Here is a 20806-nt window from a genome sequence, read left to right as displayed (position 1 = left end):
ACACAATCCCCTTTCAGGTAAACTCATAGACTTCATAGTTAAAAGGTTAGAAGCCTTCTCTTTCTTGCTACAAGTTTCCCAACTGTCAGTAGGTAACACAATCAAACCACCTCCATGCTCTCCTTGTGCCCTGGCTAGGGTATCACCCTGAGCAGACAGAGCTGCTACATCCTTTCCCAACAACAGGCAAAATATAAGCACCAGAATTGTCTGGTCTCTGGGATTTCATCATGACACTAACTGGATGCAACCTAGTCACAGGGTCATTCTCCTCAGCAGACACAAACTTAGGACCATTCCCCTCCTGGGCTTTAGCTGTATTTACAACCAACTCTGAGGGCTTGTCTACATCAGAAAGTTGCAGCGCTGGTGAGGGAGTTACAGCGCTGCAACTTTGAAGGTGTACACATCTGCAGGGCATCACCAGCGCTGCAACTCCCTGTTTGCAGCGCTGGCCGTACTCCCGTTTTGTCTCGGGTGTAGAGGATCCAGCGCTGGTGATCCAGCGCTGGTAATCAAGTATAGACACTTACCAGCACTTTTCTTGACCTCCGTGGAATAAGCAGGTATCCCAGCATACCTGAGGAAGCCTCTGGTAATCAAGCTGGTCTCCTTCCCCGGCTTGCTCTCGCGTTCCCCGAACCCCGAGCAAGCAGGTCTCCTTCCCTGCGGTTTGCAGGGTGGTTCGGGGAACGCGAGAGCAAACCGCGGCGAAGCTGGTCTCCTTTCCCGGTTTGCTCTCTCGTTCCCCGAACCCCCGAGCAAGCAGGTCTCCTTCCCTGCAGTTTGCAGGGTGGTTCGGGGAACGCGAGAGCAAACCGCGGCGAAGCTGGTCTCCTTTCCCGGTTTGCTCTCTCGTTCCCCGAACCCCCGAGCAAGCAGGTCTCCTTCCCTGCGGTTTGCAGGGTGGTTCGGGGAACGCGAGAGCAAACCGCGGCAAAGCTGGTCTCCTTTCCTGGTTTGCTCTCTCGTTCCCCGAACCCCCGAGCAAGCAGGTCTCCTTCCCTGCGGTTTGCAGGGTGGTTCGGGGAACGCGAGAGCAAACCGCGGCGAAGCTGGTCTCCTTTCCCGGTTTGCTCTCTCGTTCCCCGAACCCCCGAGCAAGCAGGTCTCCTTCCCTGCGGTTTGCAGGGTGGTTCGGGGAACGCGAGAGCAAACCGCGGCGAAGCTGGTCTCCTTTCCCGGTTTGCTCTCGCGTCCCCGAACCCCCCTTGAAGCCGCCCAACAGCGCTGCAGTGTGGCCACATCTAACACCACTTGCAGCGCTGGTTGCTGTAAGTGTGGCCACTCTGCAGCGCTGGCCCTATACAGCTGTACTAATACAGCTGTAACAACCAGCGCTGCAAAATTTTAGATGTAGACATGGCCTGAGACAACTGCACTATTCTCAAACCACCCAGGCTGAAAGGCACCGTCTGTCTGCTCCACAGACAAAGAAAAGCTGGAGACACTTTCTCCTTCCCCAGACACACAGCTTAGGATCTCACTTCCCTGGTCCCAGCACACAGGGCTGTTCACAGACAACTGCTTGGAGACCGGGGTAGCTCCCTCCATAGGCAAGTCAATACCCCTGACAAAAACTTGTTTGCTTATATCACAAGACCTGAGAAAACACCTCCCCTTCTACCTCTACCAATGCCGGCTGCATTTCCAAGCTCTGGTCATTTACTTATTTTCCTAACAAGTCTGGGAGTGAATTAACTCTTTCTGGCCCTGTCACCTTCCAAAGAGATATTAGATCACACTCATAATGTCACAGCCCCCCCACCAGCTCTTCTGGTGCCCCTCGCTCCCGACCTGCAGCCCCTGCTAGCCCAACTCTGTGCCCCCCACCCCCAACCCACAGCCCCTGCTGTCTCAGCCCTGGGCCCCCCAGTCACTGCTCTGCTGGTGCCCCTCACTCCGACCCGCAGCCCCTGCTAGCCCAGCCCTGGGCTCCTCTTGGTTGCCGGCTGTACTGCCAGCGAGCCCAGGCCGCACTATGTGGATAATCCTGATAGCAAGTATCTGGGCAGGGCCTGGCAGGATGCACAGAATTGCAGACGTGTGGCACTGAAAGGGACCCTCCATAGGTCAACCAGTCCCATGCCCGGCACTCAGGCAGGGGGACATGCCAGTGCTTTGCAGGACAGGCTGAAAATTCAAACGGCTCTGGACAAACTGGAGAAATGGTCTGAAGTAACTAGGATGAAATTCAATAAGGACAAATGCAAAGTGCTCCACTTAGGCAGGAACAATCGGTTGCATACACACAATGGGCAGTGACTGCCTAGGAAGGTGTCCTGTGGAAGGGGAGGTAAATTGTTCTCCTGAACCTCTGAGGACAGGACAAGAAGCAATGGGGTTAAATTGCAGCAAGGGAGATTAGGTTGGACAGTAGGAAAAGCTCCCTAGCTGTCAGGGTGGTTACGCCCTGGAATAAGTTGCCCAGGGAGGTTGTGGAGTCTCCGTCACTGGAGGTTTTTAAGAGCACGTTGGACAAACCCCTGTCAGGGACGGTCTGGATAATCCTTAGCCCTGGCGTGAGTGCAGGGGACTGGACCAGGTGACCCCTCAATGTCCGTTCCAGTTCTGCGACTCCGTGATTCTACATAATAACTGGACCATCCTGCCCCTCTGTCCCTGTACAGCCCCCAGGAACCGTGGCGTTCCCATGGAACCCAGTTGGCAGCCAAGGCCCGGCTTCCCATGTGCCCCGCTGACGCTGTGGCATGAGCAGAGCAGACAGGGCTGGAGGGAGCGGGGGAAGGGGCCCTGGCATGTGCCCGGGAGGGTGACCAGCTGAGGAACTGGGGCTGCCCGGGGCCCTGTGGGGAGGGTGGGCTCCTGGGATGGGGTGCAGTGTGGGTTGCCCAGGCTGTCAGCCCCACAGCTGGCCCTGTGGTGCTGCCAGCCCATGGAGGCAGCCCCCAGCAGTTTCCCCTGCAGAGCCAACGACCCAGCCCCTTGGGGGGGGCTGACGCCAGGGCTGCTGAGCAGGGCACGGAGCCCCCAGCTGGGCGTGCAGAGCCCAGTGCGACCCGTGTGGTGTTGCTGCAGCTGGGGCTGGGGCTGGGCAGGGGCAGTGGGACCACGCTGGGCATGGCTCCTGGCCCCTCTGACCAGCCCCTCGTGGTGCCCAGGTTCCCAGCGGAAGGATGTGGCTGGAGACCCTCCAGTGGGTGGTGGCGGCGCTCGGCGTCCTGGCCAGCGCCAGTCCCATCCCTGCGCCCCAGCTGGGGGCATCGATCTTTGCCGATCTGAGCCCGGCGGAGCTGCGGGCGGTACGGACCTTCCTGCTGAGCCGGCCGGAGCTGGGCCTGGCGGCCAACCGCAGGGACTCGCTGGCCAGCAACAGCCTCTTCCTGGTGGAGCTGCAGGTGCCCCGGAAAAGCCAGGCCCTGCAGTTCCTGAATGGGGGCAGCCCCCGCCCGCCACGCCTGGCCCGCGCCATTGTCTTCTTCGGGGAGCAGGCCCAGCCCAACGTCACCGAGTTCGTGGTGGGGCCCCTGCCCTGGCCCAGCTACTACCGGGCGGTGAGCTACAAGGGCGGGCGGCCCATCCCCTTCGCCGCGCGGCCCGTCACCCTGCTGGAGTATGAGCTGATGCACCGCAGGCTGCTGGAGCTGACAGAGCCGCTGTACCGGCTGCTGCGCGACACCACCGGCTTCTGGTACCACAACTGCAGCCAGCGCTGCCTGACCTTCTCGGACGTGGCGCCGCGTGGGCTGGGCCCTGGTGAGCGCCGCTCCTGGCTCATCCTCCAGCGCTTGGTGGAGGGGCACTTCCTGCACCCCGTGGGGCTGGAGCTGCTGCTGGACCACCGCTCCCGTGACCCCCGGCGCTGGACCCTGCAGCGGCTCTGGTACAACGGGCAGTACTTCGCCAGTGCCCAGGAGCTGGCCTGGCGCTACGAGCGCGGGGAGCTGGCCCTGGCCTGCCCGACCACGCCCGAGCTGCTCTTCTCCACCTACGTGCCCCGCGGCCACTTCAGCACCGGCACCCCCACGGCCGTGCACGGGGCCAAGGTGTGTGAGCCGCAGGGCAAGCGCTACCGGCTGCAGGGCAACCTGGTGGAGTACGGGGGCTGGCGCCTGGCCCTGCGGCTGCGCTCCTCCGCCGGCCTGCAGCTCTTCGACCTGCGCTTCAATGGCGAGCAGCTGGCCCACGAGCTGAGCGTGCAGGAGGCTGTGGCCTTCTATGGGGGCAGCACGCCCGCCGCCATGCAGACCAAGTACATTGACAGTGCCTGGGGCATGGGCACCCTGGCTCACGAGCTGGCGCCCGGCATCGACTGCCCGGAAGTGGCCACCTACCTGGACGCGCATCACCTGTACGACGCGGCGGGGCCGGTGCGCTACCCCCGCGCCCTCTGCCTCTTCGAGCTGCCCACGGGGGTGCCCCTGCGGCGCCACTTTGACAGCGACTTCCGGGGCGGCTACCGCTTCTACGGGGGGCTGGAGGGGCAGGCACTGGTGCTGCGCACCACGGCCACCGTCTACAACTACGACTACATCTGGGACGTGCTGCTCTACCCCAACGGCGTGCTGGAGGCCAAGGTGCACGCCACTGGCTATGTCCACGCCACCTTCTACACGCCGCAGGGCCTGCGCTACGGCTCCCGTCTGCACCGCGACGTGCTGGGCAACCTGCACACGCACCTGCTGCACTACAAGGTGGACCTGGACGTTGCCGGTGCGTCCTCCCACCCCCTGCGCTGGCCAAGCCTTCTCTAGGGCGGCCCCCTCCGCCTCCCCCCGCCAGCCGGGCCTTCCCCAGGGCAGGCCCCTCCTGCTGGCTGGTTCTGCCCCAGGGAAACTCCCCCATCCTTCCCCAGGGCAGCCCCCTCCCCCCCCGCCGCTGGCCAGTCCTTCCCTAGGGCAGCCCCACCCCCAGCTGGGTCCTTCCGCAGGGCAGCCCCCGCCCCGCATCCTTCCCCAGCCCAGCCCCGCTCCCTGGTGGCTACTGGGCTCCCTCCCTGGCCAGGACCTGCTCCTAGATGCCCCCCACCCCACCAAGCTGAGGTTGGAGGGACCCAGGAGTCCTGTTCCCATGACACTGATTGGGCCAAAGGGAGCGTCAGCCCCAGCCCCCTGCCTTGACCCTTCAGGGCGTCGGTCCCCAGGGCGGGGGTGGGGGCAGGGCCGGGACCCCCTCATGGCCTGTCCCCCCCGCAGGCACCCGGAACAGCTTCGAGACGGTGGACGTGTGCTTCGAGAACATCTCCAACCCCTGGAGCGCGGGCGAGCGGGTCGTGCAGCCCCGGCTGCACCGGCGGCCACGCCACAGCGAGCGCCAGGCCACCTTCCCCTTCGGCAGGGCCCTGCCCCGGTACCTGCTGTTCTCCAGCCCGACCCAGCACAACCGCTGGGGGCACCCGCGCAGCTACCGCATCCAGCACAGCTCGCAGGCCGGCCGCGTCCTGCCGCGCGGCTGGAGGGAGGAGCGGGGCGTCAACTGGGGCCGGTAAGGCTGTGGTGGCGGATGTCCCGGTGTTACAGGGACAGGCCCGATTTGGGGGGCTTTTCTTATAAAGGCTCCTATTACTCCCCCACCCTGACCCGATTTTTCACACTTGCTGGCTGGTCGCCCTAGGGAAGGCTGGGACCCAATGGCCAGCGGGGCCCCACCCCACGAGAGGGAGCAGCTGGTGCCCTGGGCCGAGTGGCACCTGGGGCTGGGACAGCCGGCTCCGGCAGGGGCCGTCCTGGGGTCTCGGGCTGGTGCCGATCTGCAGACAGGGGTACCTCGGGCTGGCGAGGCCAGTCTCAGGGCCAGTGCCCAGTGATGGAGCCGGGGGGAGGTATGCCTGGGGGGGGGCCTGCCCAGTGGTGGTTTCTCCCTTGAGCCCACTGGGCCACACCCCATGGGGGGCCGGGGCTCAGCTGGGGGATCCCTGGGGGTGGGTGTGCCGGGGGGGGCCCTGCCCAGTGGTGGTTTCTCCCTCGAGCCCACAGGGCCACGCCCCATGGGGGGCCAGGGCTCAGCCATGGGCTCCTCGCTGGCAGGTACCACCTGGCAGTGACGCGGCACCACGAGAAGGAGGCGACCAGCAGCAGCCCCTATGCCCAGCACGACCCCTGGCAGCCGGCCGTCGACTTCGAGAGCTTCATCCGCAACGACGAGAACATCGAGAACCAGGTGTGGGGCGGGGCCTGGGCTGGTGGGGGGCGGGGCCTAGTGTCACGGAGTGTGGGGGGGTCCAGGCCCTGCACCCCATGTCCTGCGATTCCCGGGACTCTCCGCCAGCCAGTAACGCAGGTGGTTTATTAGATGACAGGAACCCAAGCAGGGCTTGTAGGTACAACCAGGACCCCTCAGCCAGGTCCCTCTGGGGGGTGGGGAGCCCAGACCCCCGTTCTGGGGTTCCTGCCTCTTCCCAGCCAGCCCCAAACTGAAACCCCAAACCCTTCCAGCCGGCTCTTCCCCTCCTCTCCCTCCTCCCTTTGTCCAGCTCCCCAGGCAAAGGTGTCGCCTCGCCCCAGCCCCCTCCCGGCTCAGGTACCGTCCCTCACCTAGAGTCACCCCCTGCTCCCCCCCCCGCATGCAGAGTCCCTACTGCGTCACACCTAGGCGGGGGTGGAGCTGGTGTGGGGCAGGGCCTAGGCGGAGGTGGAACTGGTGTGGGGCAGGGCCTGGGCAGGGCTGGTGTGGGGCAGGGCCTAGGCGGAGGTGGAACTGGTGGGGGCAGGGCCCGGGCAGGGCTGGTGTGGGGCAGGGCCTAGGCGGAGGTGGAACTGGTGTGGGGCAGGGTCTGGGCCAGGCTGGAGTTGAGCCATGGGGGGCACAGAGCCTGCCCCAGCCAGGGGATGGCTGTGGGGTGGGCCCCTGAGGGTCTGCTCCCTGCTGGGGGGCGGGAGAGACAGTGCTGGACCTCCAGTGTGTGCAGGGGTGATGGCTGTGGGGGGACAGTGCTCGGTCCCCGGGGGCCAGGGACTGTGTGCGATGGGACTGGGGCCCTGGGGGGGTCCAGGGGTCTCCAGGCTGTGGGGGGCCCCGGTGACCGTGGCTCTCGTCCGTGGCAGGACCTGGTGGCCTGGGTGACGGTGGGTTTCCTGCACATCCCGCACGCCGAGGACGTTCCTAACACGGCCACGCCCGGCAACGCCGTCGGCTTCTTCCTGCGCCCCTTCAACTTCTTCGATGAGGACCCGTCGGTGGCGTCGCGCAGCCCCGTCATCGTGCGGCCCCAGGACCCAGCCTTCGCCCACGTGGCCATCCAGCGCTGGACACCCGCCAGCCCGGGGCCCTGCGTCTCCGCCGAGCCCTTCACCTACAACGGCACCTACAGGCAGGAGTGAGCCGGGCCCTACCGGGGCCTGCGGGCATCACTGGCGAAGGGGCCCCGGGTTCTGCTCCGGCTGGCTCGGCAGCTGCTAGCCCCCGGGGGTCGCCCCCAGAGAGCTGGGCCTGGGGGGGCACAGAGGTGGGGGGACACAGACTGAAGGGGTCAGCCCCTCGCCAACGGGACTGTAGTCGGTAAATACACGTGTCTTTCCCAGCCAGGGGTGTCAGTGGGGCTGTCGGGGCTGCAGGCCCCCGGGTGGCGTGTGGGGAGTTCTGGGGGGCTGTGCTGCAGGCGTGGGGGGCGGGTGTGTGTCAGCGGGTGGTGGCTCTGTGAGCCGGGCGCTGGATGTGTCCGTATGGGGAGCTGGGGGAATACCATGTCTGCAGGCAATGAGGGGCACTGGGGGGCTGTGTGTCTGCGGGCATGTGGGGCTGTGTCTGTGGATGTGGAGGGGTGTCCATATGGGGAGCTGGGGGGCACCGTGTCTGCAGGCAGTGGGGGACTGTGTCTGCAAGTGTGTGGAGGGTGGGGGGGCTTTGTGTCTGCAGGCGTTGGGGGGCTGAGGGGCGCTGTGTGTCTGTAGGCATTGGGAGGGTGGGGGGCTGTGTCTGCGGGTGTGGGGGGTGTCCGTATGGGGAGCTAGGGGGGCAACGTGTCCGCAGGCATTGGGGGGCTGAGGGGGCTCTTGGGCCCGTGTGGCACCCCGGGCACAACCAGCTGCTGCAGTGCTGGGTTCCATCCCCAGGCCCCGCACACCTCACAGAGCAGGACAGGGGCTGCGCCGGGGCCCCCAACACTGGCAGGACTCAAGGGGGGGCAGCAGGTGCAGACAGCGGGGGGGGATAGGGGAGCAAAGGGGGGGGACACACCAGGGGGTGCTGGGCTGCAGGAGCCCTGGGCATCATTTCCTGATAAGCTGGTGCTTGTAGTGACCGGCCCCGCCCCCCGCCCCCCCGGCAGAGCGTCCCAGGGCTGGACGCTGCCGCCCCCCCTCCCCCGAGCCCTGTCCCAGTGTTGGATCCCCCCCATCCCCCCATCCCGCGTCCCAGGGCTGGACCCCCCCATCCCCCTCGAGCTGCATCCCAGGGCTGGACCCTCTGTGTGCTGAGTCCCATGGCAGTACCCCCCCTGCCCCACGTCCCAGGGCTGGACCCCCCTGCGAGCCGCATCCCAGGGCTGCCCCCCACCCAGGCCGGCGCGTGTCCGTGGTGCCCCCCCAGGCAGAGGCAGAGGGAGGCGTGGTTGGCTGGTTTATTGGAGCGCCGGGGGCGGGTTGCGTGAAGGTGCCATGCGGGGCCGTGGGGGGGGGGGGGCACAGACCGGGCAGCGCCCGTTACAGGACACGGCACGAGGATGCACTCGCCACATGGAGCTGCCGGCGGGTCGGCCCCAGGCTGGGCTGCTCCCCCCACCCCCTGGAGCTGCCCCCCGGCGGGTTCGGGGGGGCACTGGCAGGAGACGGGTCCGTGGGCAGGGGCCACCTTGTCAACAGGGATGGGGAGCAGCCCACGGCCCTGCCAGTCCCTCCCCCCACAGCAGGGCCAGCCTTGTGCGCTGCACCCCCACAGGGAACGGGGCCCCCCAGACACACACAGGGAGCCCCCCCCCGACACACAGGGAACCCCCCCCCACACACACTGGGAATGCCCCCATAGACACACACAGGGAACAGCCCCTCCCAGACACACATACACAGGGGGAGCGCCCACATAGACACACACAGGGAACCCCCCCCACACACACACACTGGGAGTGCCCCCATAGACACACACAGGGAATAGCCCCTCCCATAGACACACACACACAGGGAACCCCCCCCCCGACACATACACACATACGGGGGAGCGCTCCCATAGACACACACAGGGAACACCCCCCTCCCCACAGACACACACAGGGAACACTCCCCCCCCCAGACAAACACACACACACAGAAGGGAAACAATCTCCGCCAGACACATATCCAGGGAACAGCCCCCCCACCCCACCCCCAAACACACACATACAGTGAGCAGGGCCCAGACACACACACAGTGACCCAGCTGCCCCCGTCCCCAGCTACAGGGAAAAGCCTCCCCCACCCCAAACAGCAGAGGGACATCTATCTATAGACACACAGACACACACACACACACACACACACAAAACAGCCCCCCCAGGGAACAGGGACACACACACACACAGAGAACAGGGCTCCCCCGAAGGCAACAGGGCTGTGTGCACATACACACAGATACACAGAACACAACTGCACACACACAGACACACAGAACACAGCTGCATGCACACACACACACACAAACACAGCCATGCACACACAGACACACACACACAGCTACACAGAACACAGCTGTGCACACACAGAACACACACACACAGAACACAGTCGCGCACAGCCACACACACAGAACACAGCCGCACACACACACACAGACACACAGAGACCACAGCTGCGCACAGCCACACACAGAGAACACAGCTGCGCGCACACACGCACACACACACACAGACAACACAGCCGCTCGCACACACACACAGAGAACACAGCTGTGCACAGCCACACACGCACAGCCACACGCACACACAGCCACATGCAGAGAACAGAGCCGTGCACAGCCACACACACAGAACACAGCTGCACACACACACACACACACGCACACACAGAGAACACAGCTGCGCGTACACACAAACAAACACAGCCACGCACAGTCACACACAGAGAACAGAGCTGGGCACACGCAGACACACACACAGAACACAGCCGCACACACACACAAACATACACACACAGAACACAGCCGCACACAGCCACACACACAGAACAGAGCTGGGCACACACAGAACACAGCTGCACACACACACACACGCACGCACACACAGAGAACACAGCTGCGCGTACACACAAACAAACACAGCCACGCACAGCCACACACACAGAACAGAGCTGGGCACACCCAGACACACACACAGAACACAGCCGCACACACCCAGACACACCCAGAGAACACAGCTGCGCGTACACACAAACACATACACACAGAACACAGCCGCACACAGCCACACACACAGAACAGAGCTGGGCACACACAGAACACAGCTGCACACACACACATACACACACACACACACACAGAACACAGCTGCGCGTACACACCAACGCACACACAGAGAACACAGCCACGCACAGCCACACACACAGAACAGAGCTGGGCACACACAGAACACAGCCGCACACACACACAGAGAACACAGCCGCACACACACACACACACACACACACACACACACACACACACACAGAACACAGCTGCGCGTACACACACACACACACAGAACACAGCCGCACGCACACACACACACAGAACACAGCCGCGCACCCACCCACCCATTCCACACACCCCCGCCAGCGGCGCACACGCGTGCTCATAGCAAGGCACCCACGGGGCAGCCAGGCGGGTGAGACCTGGGCCCCCGGCCTGCTCAGCCCTTTGGCCCGCCCACCTGGCACCCATGGGGGCCAGCCCTGGCCGCAGGGACTGCGCTCTTGGTCCCGCCCCGTGGTAGTTCCAGGGTCCCGGGCTGCGGGTCCGTCCCCGGCCAGGCTGCTTCTTCGTACCAGTCTCTGGGCAGCGCGGGGCGCGCGGGTCCCGTCCCGGATCCGTTAGGCCGGCTAACGTCCTGGCAGCGTGGGCTCGGCCGTGGGTCCCGCTTGGCTAGCGTGCGGCCAGGCCCTCAGCCCGGCAGCACAGTTGTCCCTGGGGCGGGGAGGGGGCAGCAGCCCTGAGGCCCTGGCCACCCTGTGCAGGGCTCCGTGCCCCAGCCCCGGCCCCGTCCTGCCGATTAACTGCCCGGGTCGGAGCAGTGTCTCTGTAGGGTCTCTGAGTCCGGCGTCTGGGCCAGCTGTCCGGGGAGGGAGCGGCGCCGGGGGTGTGTGGGCGACGGCTCCACCAGCAGCACCACCTCCGCGGGGAGGGGCGGCTCGCAGGGCAGCGCTGGGCTGGGCGGCTGCGGGGATGGGAACGGCGCCGGGTAACACGGAACCTGCCGGGGGTGAGATGCTGTCAGCCAGGGAACCGGGCAGAAAACACCACGACCGAGCGCAGCCCAGAACTCAGCGAGCCGCCGGCACCGCAGAGGGGCAGGGCTGGGCTGGCAGGGGCTGCGGGTCGGGAGTGATGGGCGCCGGCGAAGAAGGGCCCAGTGTGCCCCAGGGATCTCGGCTGCGTTCCCGCCCCGCCCCACGTCCCCGGGGGCAGAGCCCTGGCCGGTGTCCCTCGGCAGTTGGCCGCCGGGGGTGTGCCGGACCGACGCTGCACGGGGGGGCTCACCTGGGGGCAGGGCTGGAGGGGGGTGATGGGCAGGACGGGCGGCGGAGGGCGCTTCGGGCCGGGGAGCGGCGACGACACGGTGCTATAGGCCGGCGGCACCAGCCGAACCTGCCGCTGCAGCAGCTGCATGATGGCGCCCACGTCGGCGGCCATGCGGGTCTCCAGCCTGCCGGGAGAGGGGGGGCTGAGCCGGAGGGTGGGGGCCGGGGCGCCCCCCCCCCAGCCCAGGGACCCTGCCACAGACCAGAGACGCCCCCGGGCATCACCCTGCCCCCGCTCGGCAACGCCTCGGCCAGCAGGAGCCCCCAGCCCCGCCGGCACCTGGCCAGGCCTGAGGGCTGGAACTGCGGGGCGTCTGGGGGGCCCCTCCGGGGCCTTTCAATGCCATGTCCCCCCCTCACCTGTCCCCTGGGGCCTTTCCCTGCCATGTCCCCCCCCCCCCCACCTGCTGGGGCCTTTCCCTGCCATGTCCCACCCCCCCCCACCTGCCGGGCTTTTCCCTGCCATGTCCCAACTCCCCCACCTGCGGGCTTTCCCTGCATGTCCCAACCCCCCTCACCTGCCCCCCGGGGCCTTTCCCTGCTATGTACCAACCCCCCCACCTGCCCCCGGGGCCTTTCCCTGCCATGTCCCCACCCCCCCACACCTGCCGGGGCTTTTCCCTGCCATGTCCCAACTCCCCCACCTGCCGGGGCCTTTCCCTGCCATGTCCCAACCCCCCTTCACCTGCCCCCCTGGGCCTTTCCCTGCTATGTACCAACCCCCCCACCTGACCCCGGGGCCTTTCCCTTCCATCTCCCTACACCCCCCTCCCACCTGCCCCCCAGGGCCTTTCCCTGCCATGTCCCCAACCCCCCCACCTGACCCCGGGGCCTTTCCCTGCCATGTCCCCAACCCCCCCCCTCACCTGCCCCCCGGGGCCTTTCCCTGCTATGTACCAACCCCCCCACCTGACCCCGGGGCCTTTCCCTGCCATGTCCCAACCCCCCCCACCTGCCCCCCAGGGCCTTTCCCTGCCATGTCCCCACCCCCCCCACCTCCCCCCCGGGGCCTTTCCCTGCCATGTCCCAGCCCCCCCCCCTCACCTCCCGGGGCCTTTCCCTGCCATGTCCCCATCCCCTCACCTACCCCCCAGGGCCTTTCCCTGCCATGTCCCCAACACCCCCCCACCTGACCCCGGGGCCTTTCCCTGCCATGTCCCAACCCTCCTCTCCACTTGCCCCCGAGGCCTTTTCCTGCCATGTCCCAACCCCCCCCCCCACCTGCCCCTCAGGGCCTTTCCCTGCCATGTCCCCAACCCCCCCCACCTGCCCCCCGGGGCCTTTCCCTGCCATGTCCCCAACCCCCCCCCTCACCTGCCCCCCGGGGACTTTCCCTGCCATGTCCCAGCCCCCCACCTGCCCCCCAGGGCCTTTCCCTGCCATGTCCCCAACACCCCCCCACCTGACCCCGGGGCCTTTCCCTGCCATGTCCCAACCCTCCTCTCCACTTGCCCCCGAGGCCTTTTCCTGCCATGTCCCAACCCCCCAGCCACCTGCCCCCCAGGGCATTTCCCTGCCATGTGCCCACCCCCCACCTACCCCCCGGCGCCTTTCTCTGCCATCTCCCTACACTCCCCTCACCTGCCCCCCGGGGCCTTTCCCTGCCATGTCCGAACCCCCCCAACCTGCCCCCAGGGCATTTCCCTGCCATGTCTCAACCCCACCACCTGCCCTCCAGGGCCTTTCCCTGCCATGTCCGAACCCCCCCCCACCTGCCCCCCGGGGCCTTTCCCTGCCATGTCCCAACCCTCCTCTCCACTTGCCCCCGAGGCCTTTTCCTGCCATGTCCCAACCCCCCACCCACCTGCCCCCCAGGGCCTTTCCCTGCCATGTCCCCAACACCCCCCTACCCCCCGGCGCCTTTCTCTGCCATCTCCCTACACTCCCCTCACCTGCCCCCCGGGGCCTTTCCTTGCCATGTCCCAACCCCCCCACCTGCCCTCCAGGGCCTTTCCCTGCCATGTCCCAACGCCCCCCACCTGCCCCTCGAGGCCTTTCCCTGCCATGTCCCAGCCCCACCACCAGCCCCCCGGGGCCTTTCCCTGCCATGTCCCAGCCCCCCACCTGCTCCCCAGGGCCTTTCCCTGCCATGTCCCCAACTCCCCCCCACCTGCCCCCCAGGGCCTTTCCCTGCCATGTCCCCACCCCTCCCACCTACCCCCGGGGCCTTTCCCTGCCATATCCCAACCCCCCCCCACCTGCCCCTCGAGGCCTTTCCCTGCCATGTCCCAGCCCCCCACCTGCCCCACAGGGCCTTTCCCTGCCATGTCCCCAACACCCCCCACCTACCCCCCGGGGCCTTTCCCTGCCATGTCCCCACCCACCCCTCACCTGCCCCCCAGGGCCTTTCTCTGCCATGTCCCCACCCACCCCCCACCTACCCCCCGGGGCCTTTCCCTGCCATGTCCCCAACTCCCCCCACCTACCTCCCAGGGCCTTTCCCTGCCATGTCCCAGCCCCCCACCTGCCCCCTGGGGCCTTTCCCTGCCATGTCCCAACCCCCCCACCTGCCCCCCAGGGCATTTCCCTGCCATGTCCCAACCCCCCCCACCTGCCCCTCGAGGCCTTTCCCTGCCATGTCCCCAACCCCCCCCTCACCTGCCCCCCGGGGCCTTTCCCTGCCATGTCCCAACCCCACCACCAGCCCCCCAGGGCCTTTCCCTGCCATGTCCCCAACCCCCCTCCCACCTGCCCCCCGGGGCCTTTCCCTGCCATCTCCCAGCCCCCCACCTGCCCCCCAGGGCCTTTCCCTGCCATGTGCCCACCCCCCACCTACCCCCTAGCACCTTTCTCTGCCATCTCCCTACACTCCCCTCACCTGCCCCCTGGGGCCTTTCCCTGCCATGTCCCAACCCCCCCACCTGCCCCACAGGGCCTTTCCCTGCCATGTCCGAACCCCCCACCTGACCCCCAGGGCATTTCCCTGCCATGTCCCCAACCCCCCCCCACCTGGCCCCCGAGGCCTTTCCCTGCCATGTCCCAGCCCCCCACCTGCCCCCCAGGGCCTTTCCCTGCCATGTCCCCACCCCCCCACCTACCCCCCGAGGCCTTTCCCTGCCATGTCCCCAACACCCCCCCACCTACCCCCCGGGGCCTTTCCCTGCCATGTCCGAACCCCCCACCTGACCCCCAGGGCATTTCCCTGCCATGTCCCCAACCCCCCCCACCTGGCCCCCGAGGCCTTTCCCTGCCATGTCCCAGCCCCCCACCTGCCCCCCAGGGCCTTTCCCTGCCATGTCCCCACCCCCCCACCTACCCCCCGAGGCCTTTCCCTGCCATGTCCCACCCCCCCACCTGCCCCCCGGGGCCTTTCCCTGCCATGTCCCCACCCACCCACCTACCCCCCGAGGCCTTTCCCTGCCATGTCCCACCCCCCCACCTGCCCCCCGGGGCCTTTCCCTGCCATGTGCCCACCCCCGGCACCTTTCTCTGCCATCTCCCTACACTCCCCTCACCTGCCCCCTGGGGCCTTTCCCTGCCATGTCCCAAACCCCCCACCTGCCCCCCAGGGCATTTCCCTGCCATGTCCCAACCCCCCCCACCTGCCCCTCGAGGCCTTTCCCTGCCATGTCCCAACCCCACCACCAGCCCCCCGGGGCCTTTTCCTGCCATGTCCCCAACCCCCCCCTCACCTGCCCCCCGAGGCCTTTCCCTGCCATCTCCCAGCCCCCCACCTACCCCCTGGCGCCTTTCTCTGCCATCTCCCTACACTCCCCTCACCTGCCCCCTGGGGCCTTTCCCTGTCATGTCCCAACCCCCCCCACCTGCCCCTCGAGGCCTTTCCCTGCTATGTCCCCAACCCCCCCCCACCTGGCCCCCGAGGCCTTTCCCTGCCATGTCCCCATCCCACCACCAGCCCCCCGGGGCCTTTCCCTGCCATGTCCCAGCCCCCCACCTGCCCCCCAGGGCCTTTCCCTGCCATGTCCCCACCCCCCCACCTACCTCCCAGGCCCTTTCCCTGCCATGTCCCCAACCCCCCACCTGCCCCCCAGGGCCTTTCCCTGCCATGTCCCAACCCCCCCACCTACCTCCCGGGGCCTTTCCCTGCCATGTCCCAACCCTCCTCTCCACTTGCCCCCGAGGCCTTTTCCTGCCATGTCCCAACCCCCCCCCCCACCTGCCCCTCAGGGCCTTTCCCTGCCATGTCCCCAACCCCCCCCCCCCGGCCCCCCGGGGCCTTTCCCTGCCATGTCCCCAACCCCCCCCTCACCTGCCCCCCGGGGACTTTCCCTGCCATGTCCCAGCCCCCCACCTGCCCCCCAGGGCCTTTCCCTGCCATGTCCCCACCCCCCCACCTACCCCCCGAGGCCTTTCCCTGCCATGTCCCAGCCCCCCACCTGCCCCCCAGGGCCTTTCCCTGCCATGTCCCAACTCTCCTCTCCACTTGCCCCCGAGGCCTTTTCCTGCCATGTCCCAACCCCCCACCCACCTGCCCCCCAGGGCATTTCCCTGCCATGTCCCCAACCCCCCCACTCACCTGCCCCCCGGGGCCTTTCCCTGCCATGTCCCAGCCCCCCACCTGCCCCCCGGAGCCTTTCTCTGCCATGTCCCCACCCCCCCCACCTACCCCCCGGGGCCTTTCCCTGCCATGTCCCAGCCCCCCACCTGCCCCCCGGAGCCTTTCTCTGCCATGTCCCCACTCCCCCACCTTCCCCCCGGGGCCTTTCCTTGCAATGTCCCCCCACACCTGCACCCCGGGGCCTTTCTCTGCCATATCCCCACTCCGCCACCTCCCCCCTGGGGCCTTTCCTTACAATGTCCCCCCACACCTGCCCCTCAGGGCCTTTCCCTGCCATGTCCCCAACTCCCGCACCTGCACCTCAAGGCCTTTCCCTGCCATGTCCCCAACCCCCCCCACCTGCCCCCCGAGGCCTTTTCCTGCCATGTCCCAATCCCACCACCTGCCCCCCGGGGCCTTTCCCTGCCATGTCCCCAACCCCCCCCTCACCTGCCCCCCGGGGACTTTCCCTGCCATGTCCCAGCCCCCCACCTGCCCCCCGGGGCCTTTCTCTGCCATGTCCCCACTCCCCCACCTTCCCCCCGGGGCCTTTCCCTGCCATGTCCCCCCCCACCTGCCCCCCGGGGCCTTTCCCTGCCGTGTCCCCACCCTCCCACCTGCCCCCCAGGGCCGTTCAGTGCCATGTCCCCAACTCCCCCCACCTACCCCCGGGGCCTTTCCCTGGCATGTCTGCATAAACCTTCCCACATGTGGTCTGCGAGTGCCATCAAGCACACCCGACCTAAGGGAGGGCGTAAGACTGGACTGTCCTGGTGTAACTCGCACCAAGAGATGGGAGAGATGCTGGGGCATCCATGGGAACGCTGGTGGGTTCGAGCTTCCCCAGGTCACTGGCTGGAGTGACCTCGCTCAGTTCGGTCTCGAAGGGGGGAGAGATGTGACGAACTGGGAAAGTTCTTAATGTTTTCTCTGAATACTGTGTTGGTGCCTCAGTGTCCCCATGGCAGATCTGAAGTATCTGGCAGAGCAAAGGGCCAGTGCACCTAAATGCCTGACACTCTGACAGCAACTGATGGCCTGGGCCCCTCCCCTGCAAAGGTGCCAGCTGAAGGTGTTGGAGACAAAGGGATCAGGTGACCTCCTGGCCCAGGAAAGGGGCTGAGGAGAGAGGAGGGGCTGGAGGGGGTTGTGAGTCTGGAGCTGGCTGGGGTCGAGGAGTGAAGTGCAGACTTGAGGGTCTGGCTCACTGCCCCCCAGAATGGACCCGGCCGAGGGGTCCGGCTCGCGGCACCTACAAGCTCTGTTTTAGACCCTGTTCCTGTCATCAAATAAACCTCTGTGTTACTGGCTGGCTGAGAGTCACATCTGACTGCAAAGTGGGGGTGCAGGACCCTGTGGCTTCCCCAGGATCCTGCTGGGGTGGGCTCGCTGTGGGAAGCGCACGGAGGGGCAGAGGATGCTGAATGCTCCAAGGAGAGACCCAGGAGGTGAAGCCGTGTGAGCTTCTTGCCCTGAACAAGTCTACTCCGAGGGAGAGGAGGCTCCCCAAAGTCCTGACTGGCTTGGTGGGGAGCAGTTCCAGAGCATCGCCCGGGGACTCCGTGACAACTGGTGGCAGCGGCGGGACGTACTGCACCCCGTGAATGGTGCTGCTTGCAGTAAGTGACTGGGGAGCAGTAAAACAAAGGAGGGATAATGAGGAGCAGGCGTGCTGAAGGCTCAGAGTGGGACGGTTTCAGGGGGCGGTTAACCTCTGGGAGTGTGTGACCAGCGAGAAGGACTGTTGGAGTAACGGGGTCCCCCTGAGGACTGCAGCGAGCAGTCTCAGGGGCGGAGGAGCTTGCCACTCGACCCTGGGAGAGAGAAGGATTTTTGCAGTAGCAGTGTTGCCCTAGGGATTGCAGGAGCAGTCCCAGGGGCGGAGGAGTCTGCAGCTCGACCCTGGCAAAGAGGTGGTGATCACGAGAAAGGCTGGCACACCAGCGGTTCTTCCTGGAAACCATGGGGGAGCCAAGAGCACACAGGCCTGTGAGTCCAGAGCCACTTGGGAACGGTGAGGTAATGGCCTATCACCATCTCCTTGAGAAGGACATTGTGATCCTGTGCACAAAGAGAGGGTTACGCATGGGGAAATTCACCAAGGCACAGTTAATCGTGCAGTTGGAGGAGAAGGACCGCGCTGAGGAGCAGATTCCTGGCCCAGATGGGGCTACAAGAGGATCTGAGAGCAGCTGGAGCATCAGCCAGGCATCCCCGGGAATCTGGTCCCCAATCAGACGAGGGTCTTCACGACTGGGTTCCCCATCACGAGATTGGAGACGGATGGGATGGGAGCAGAGCCCGAGAGAGCGAGAGGACCATGAGAGAAAGGAAGAGCCCGAGGAAAAGCTGCAGGAGAAGCAGCAGCAGCGTGGACTAGTGATGGTGGAGCAGAGAGACATAGGGGGCTGCCCAGGGGTCAGTGGGGAAACACGCCTGCGGGGGCGAGACCCTGGGACAGAGAGAACTGTGGTGGTGCAGCCCCAGATGCTGAGGGGCTGTGGGACCTGGGTGAAGGTCCCTGGGGTGAAGCCCCTCGCCCTGCCTATGGCCCAGATCCCTGTACAGACCCAGGAGGGGTCGGGCTGGCTGGTAGTTGGGGTTCTCCTGGTTATCGTCTGAGAGGCCCTTTTGGGGGGTGACTGTGTCTCCTTGGGACAGGATCCAGACCCTGCTCCTGTAACGGCCGAGGGTTTGAATTCAAATCCAGGGAACCAATTGGCTAGGATGGAAATGGTCAGTGAAAATGCAAATGACCTGGCTGGCAGGGGGGAGGGGCTGCAGGGCTCAGGATACCTGCCTACCTGTAACCAGCCCCCTGGGGCTGAGTGGGAGGGAGAGATGCTCCCCGCCCCCCTGCGCACCGGAGAGGGGGCTCACGCTGGCTCTGATGCTGTGACCAGAGCAGAGAGCTCGCTGCCTGTCCCCACTGGGACAGCAAGGGCAGCGCTGAGCATGGGGGGAGCTGAGACCCCAGCTGAGTGCGGGGACACCCGGGCAGGGCAGGTCAGCTGCCAAACAGGTTTGCCTGGTCCAGACGTGCTGCTGGGAAGTGATTACACAGCAGGGAGGGAGCTACCAGGGACAGGGCTCAGGGGGGCTGTGACCCCAGGCCCAGCCAGCGAGAGGGAGCAGGTCCCACTCCCTGCCCCAGCAGCTGAATCCCAGACCGAGCTGCAGAGGGATCCCTCCTTGGAGAAGCTGAGGGAACTTGCTGGCCATAGTGCTGCAAACCCCCTTGGGAAGGCTGCAGGGACAGAGTCCTGCCAGAGAAGGGATTCCTGTACCGGGAATGGGCTCCCCAAGGGGAAGTAAAACTAGGGGGAATCGGGAGGCAGCTAGTGGTGCCCCAGGAATCCACAGGGCTCTTCCCATTTGAGCTGCTGGATGGGAGGAGAGTGAGGGGACCCCTGGACCTGGAAGGGAAGGATTGGGAGGAGAAGGGGGAAGACCCCCTGGAGGATCTCTTCCCTGAAGTGGGAGCCAATCTTCCCATCAGGTGTTCCCCGTTCAGAGTCACTGGGAAAGCAGCCCAGAACCTGGAGAGAGAGGTCAAGGACCTGCTGGCTTTCGATGTGATCCAGCCATTCAACAGCCCATGGGCTTCACCCGTGGGGCTGGTCCTCAAGGGGGACAGGATGATCTGGTTTTGTGGGGGCTATCAGAAGCTTAAAGCCATCACAGTGTCCAATGCCGACCCCATGCCTAGGCCTGGGGAGATTCTAGACAAGCTGAGAGGGATGGAGATCTTGGCCCTGACAGACACTGATAACATGTGCATCTTTAGCCAGACCTGGGAGGAACAGGTGTCCCAGGTGAAAAGGGGGCTGGGCTGCCTCAAGGAGGTGGGACTCACGGTAAAAGCTGGAAAGTGTAAGGTGGGGACAGCAGAGATGTTGTATTTGGCCCACAAAGTGGGAAGTGGCTGCCCAAGCCCAGAGCTGGCCAAGGCCAAGATGGGGGCTCTTAACCAAGAGAGCCCGAATTGCAGCCCAGAGTGCTGGGAGAAGACTCTATCCTAGTTTGAACCCCACGGGTACTGGGGATAGCAAAAGGGTTCAAGCTGCATAAACCTTCCCACATGCGGCCTGCGAGTGCCATCAAGCACACCCGACCTAAGGGAGGGCGTGAGACTGGACTGTCCTGGTGTAACTCACACCAAGGAATGGGAGAGACGCTGGGGCATCCATGGGAACCTTGGTGGGTTCAAACTTCCCCAGGTCACTGGCTGGAGTGACCTCGCTCAGTTCGGTCTTGAAGGGGGGAGAGATGTGACGAACTGGGATTGTTCTTAATGTTCCCTCTGAATACTGTGTTGGTGCCTCAGTGTCCCCTCTGCAGTTCTTAAGTATCCAGGTGGTGGAATAAGGGTGTGTGGTTGCTGCAGAGCAAAGGGCCAGTGCACCTAAATGCCTGACACTCTGACAGCAACTGATGGCCTGGGCCCCTCCCCTGCAAAGGTGCCAGCTGAAGGTGTTGGAGACAAAGGGATCAGGTGACCTCCTGGCCCAGGAAAGGGGCTGAGGAGAGAGGAGGGGCTGAGGGGGTTGTTAGTCTGGAGCTGGCTGGGGTCAAGGGCGGAGGGCAGACCTGGGGGTCTGGCTCACTGCCCCCCAGAATGGACCCAGCCGAGGGGTCCGGTTCGCTGTATCTACAAGCTCTGTTTTAG

The 20806-nt window shown here is 65.6% G+C and overlaps 2 protein-coding genes across 5 annotated transcripts in view; one reads left to right on the top strand and one right to left on the bottom strand.

Annotated features, from left to right (window-relative positions):
* The first annotated feature begins 1981 nt into the window (after positions 1–1981).
* On the top strand, positions 1982–7280 carry AOC1 (amine oxidase copper containing 1). Its single transcript, XM_030546552.1, has 5 exons — positions 1982–2003; positions 3106–4674; positions 5157–5445; positions 5988–6120; positions 7005–7280. Exons 1-5 carry the CDS (start codon positions 1982–1984, stop codon positions 7278–7280), a joined length of 2289 nt encoding a protein of 762 aa, XP_030402412.1.
* Positions 7281–10632: 3352 nt separating this feature from the next.
* KCNH2 (potassium voltage-gated channel subfamily H member 2) overlaps positions 10633–20806 on the bottom strand; it is a 188505-nt gene continuing 178331 nt past the window's right edge. For all 4 annotated transcript variants that reach the window (XM_030546581.1, XM_030546582.1, XM_030546584.1 and 1 more), the window contains 2 exons: positions 11599–11764; positions 10633–11311 (listed from right to left, as the gene is read on the bottom strand). In XM_030546581.1, the coding sequence (XP_030402441.1) occupies positions 11111–11311; positions 11599–11764 (367 nt within the window). In that variant the 3' untranslated portion in view covers positions 10633–11110. The remainder of the gene's footprint in view (positions 11312–11598; positions 11765–20806) is intronic.

Source organism: Gopherus evgoodei, unplaced genomic scaffold (genome assembly GCF_007399415.2).
Source record: "Gopherus evgoodei ecotype Sinaloan lineage unplaced genomic scaffold, rGopEvg1_v1.p scaffold_47_arrow_ctg1, whole genome shotgun sequence".
NCBI classification, from domain to species: Eukaryota; Metazoa; Chordata; order Testudines; family Testudinidae; genus Gopherus; species Gopherus evgoodei.
Note: the sequence above shows the minus strand (reverse complement) of the source record. Positions and strands in the feature narration are given on the sequence as shown.

Coding starts and splice junctions, on each gene's coding strand:
- AOC1 (XM_030546552.1), top strand. CDS start 1,982: ATGTGGATAATCCTGATAGCAA. Junction 4,675..5,156: donor GGTGGACCTGGACGTTGCCG/GTGCGTCCTCCC, acceptor TCCCCCCCGCAG/GCACCCGGAACAGCTTCGAG. Junction 6,121..7,004: donor ACGAGAACATCGAGAACCAG/GTGTGGGGCGGG, acceptor CGTCCGTGGCAG/GACCTGGTGGCCTGGGTGAC.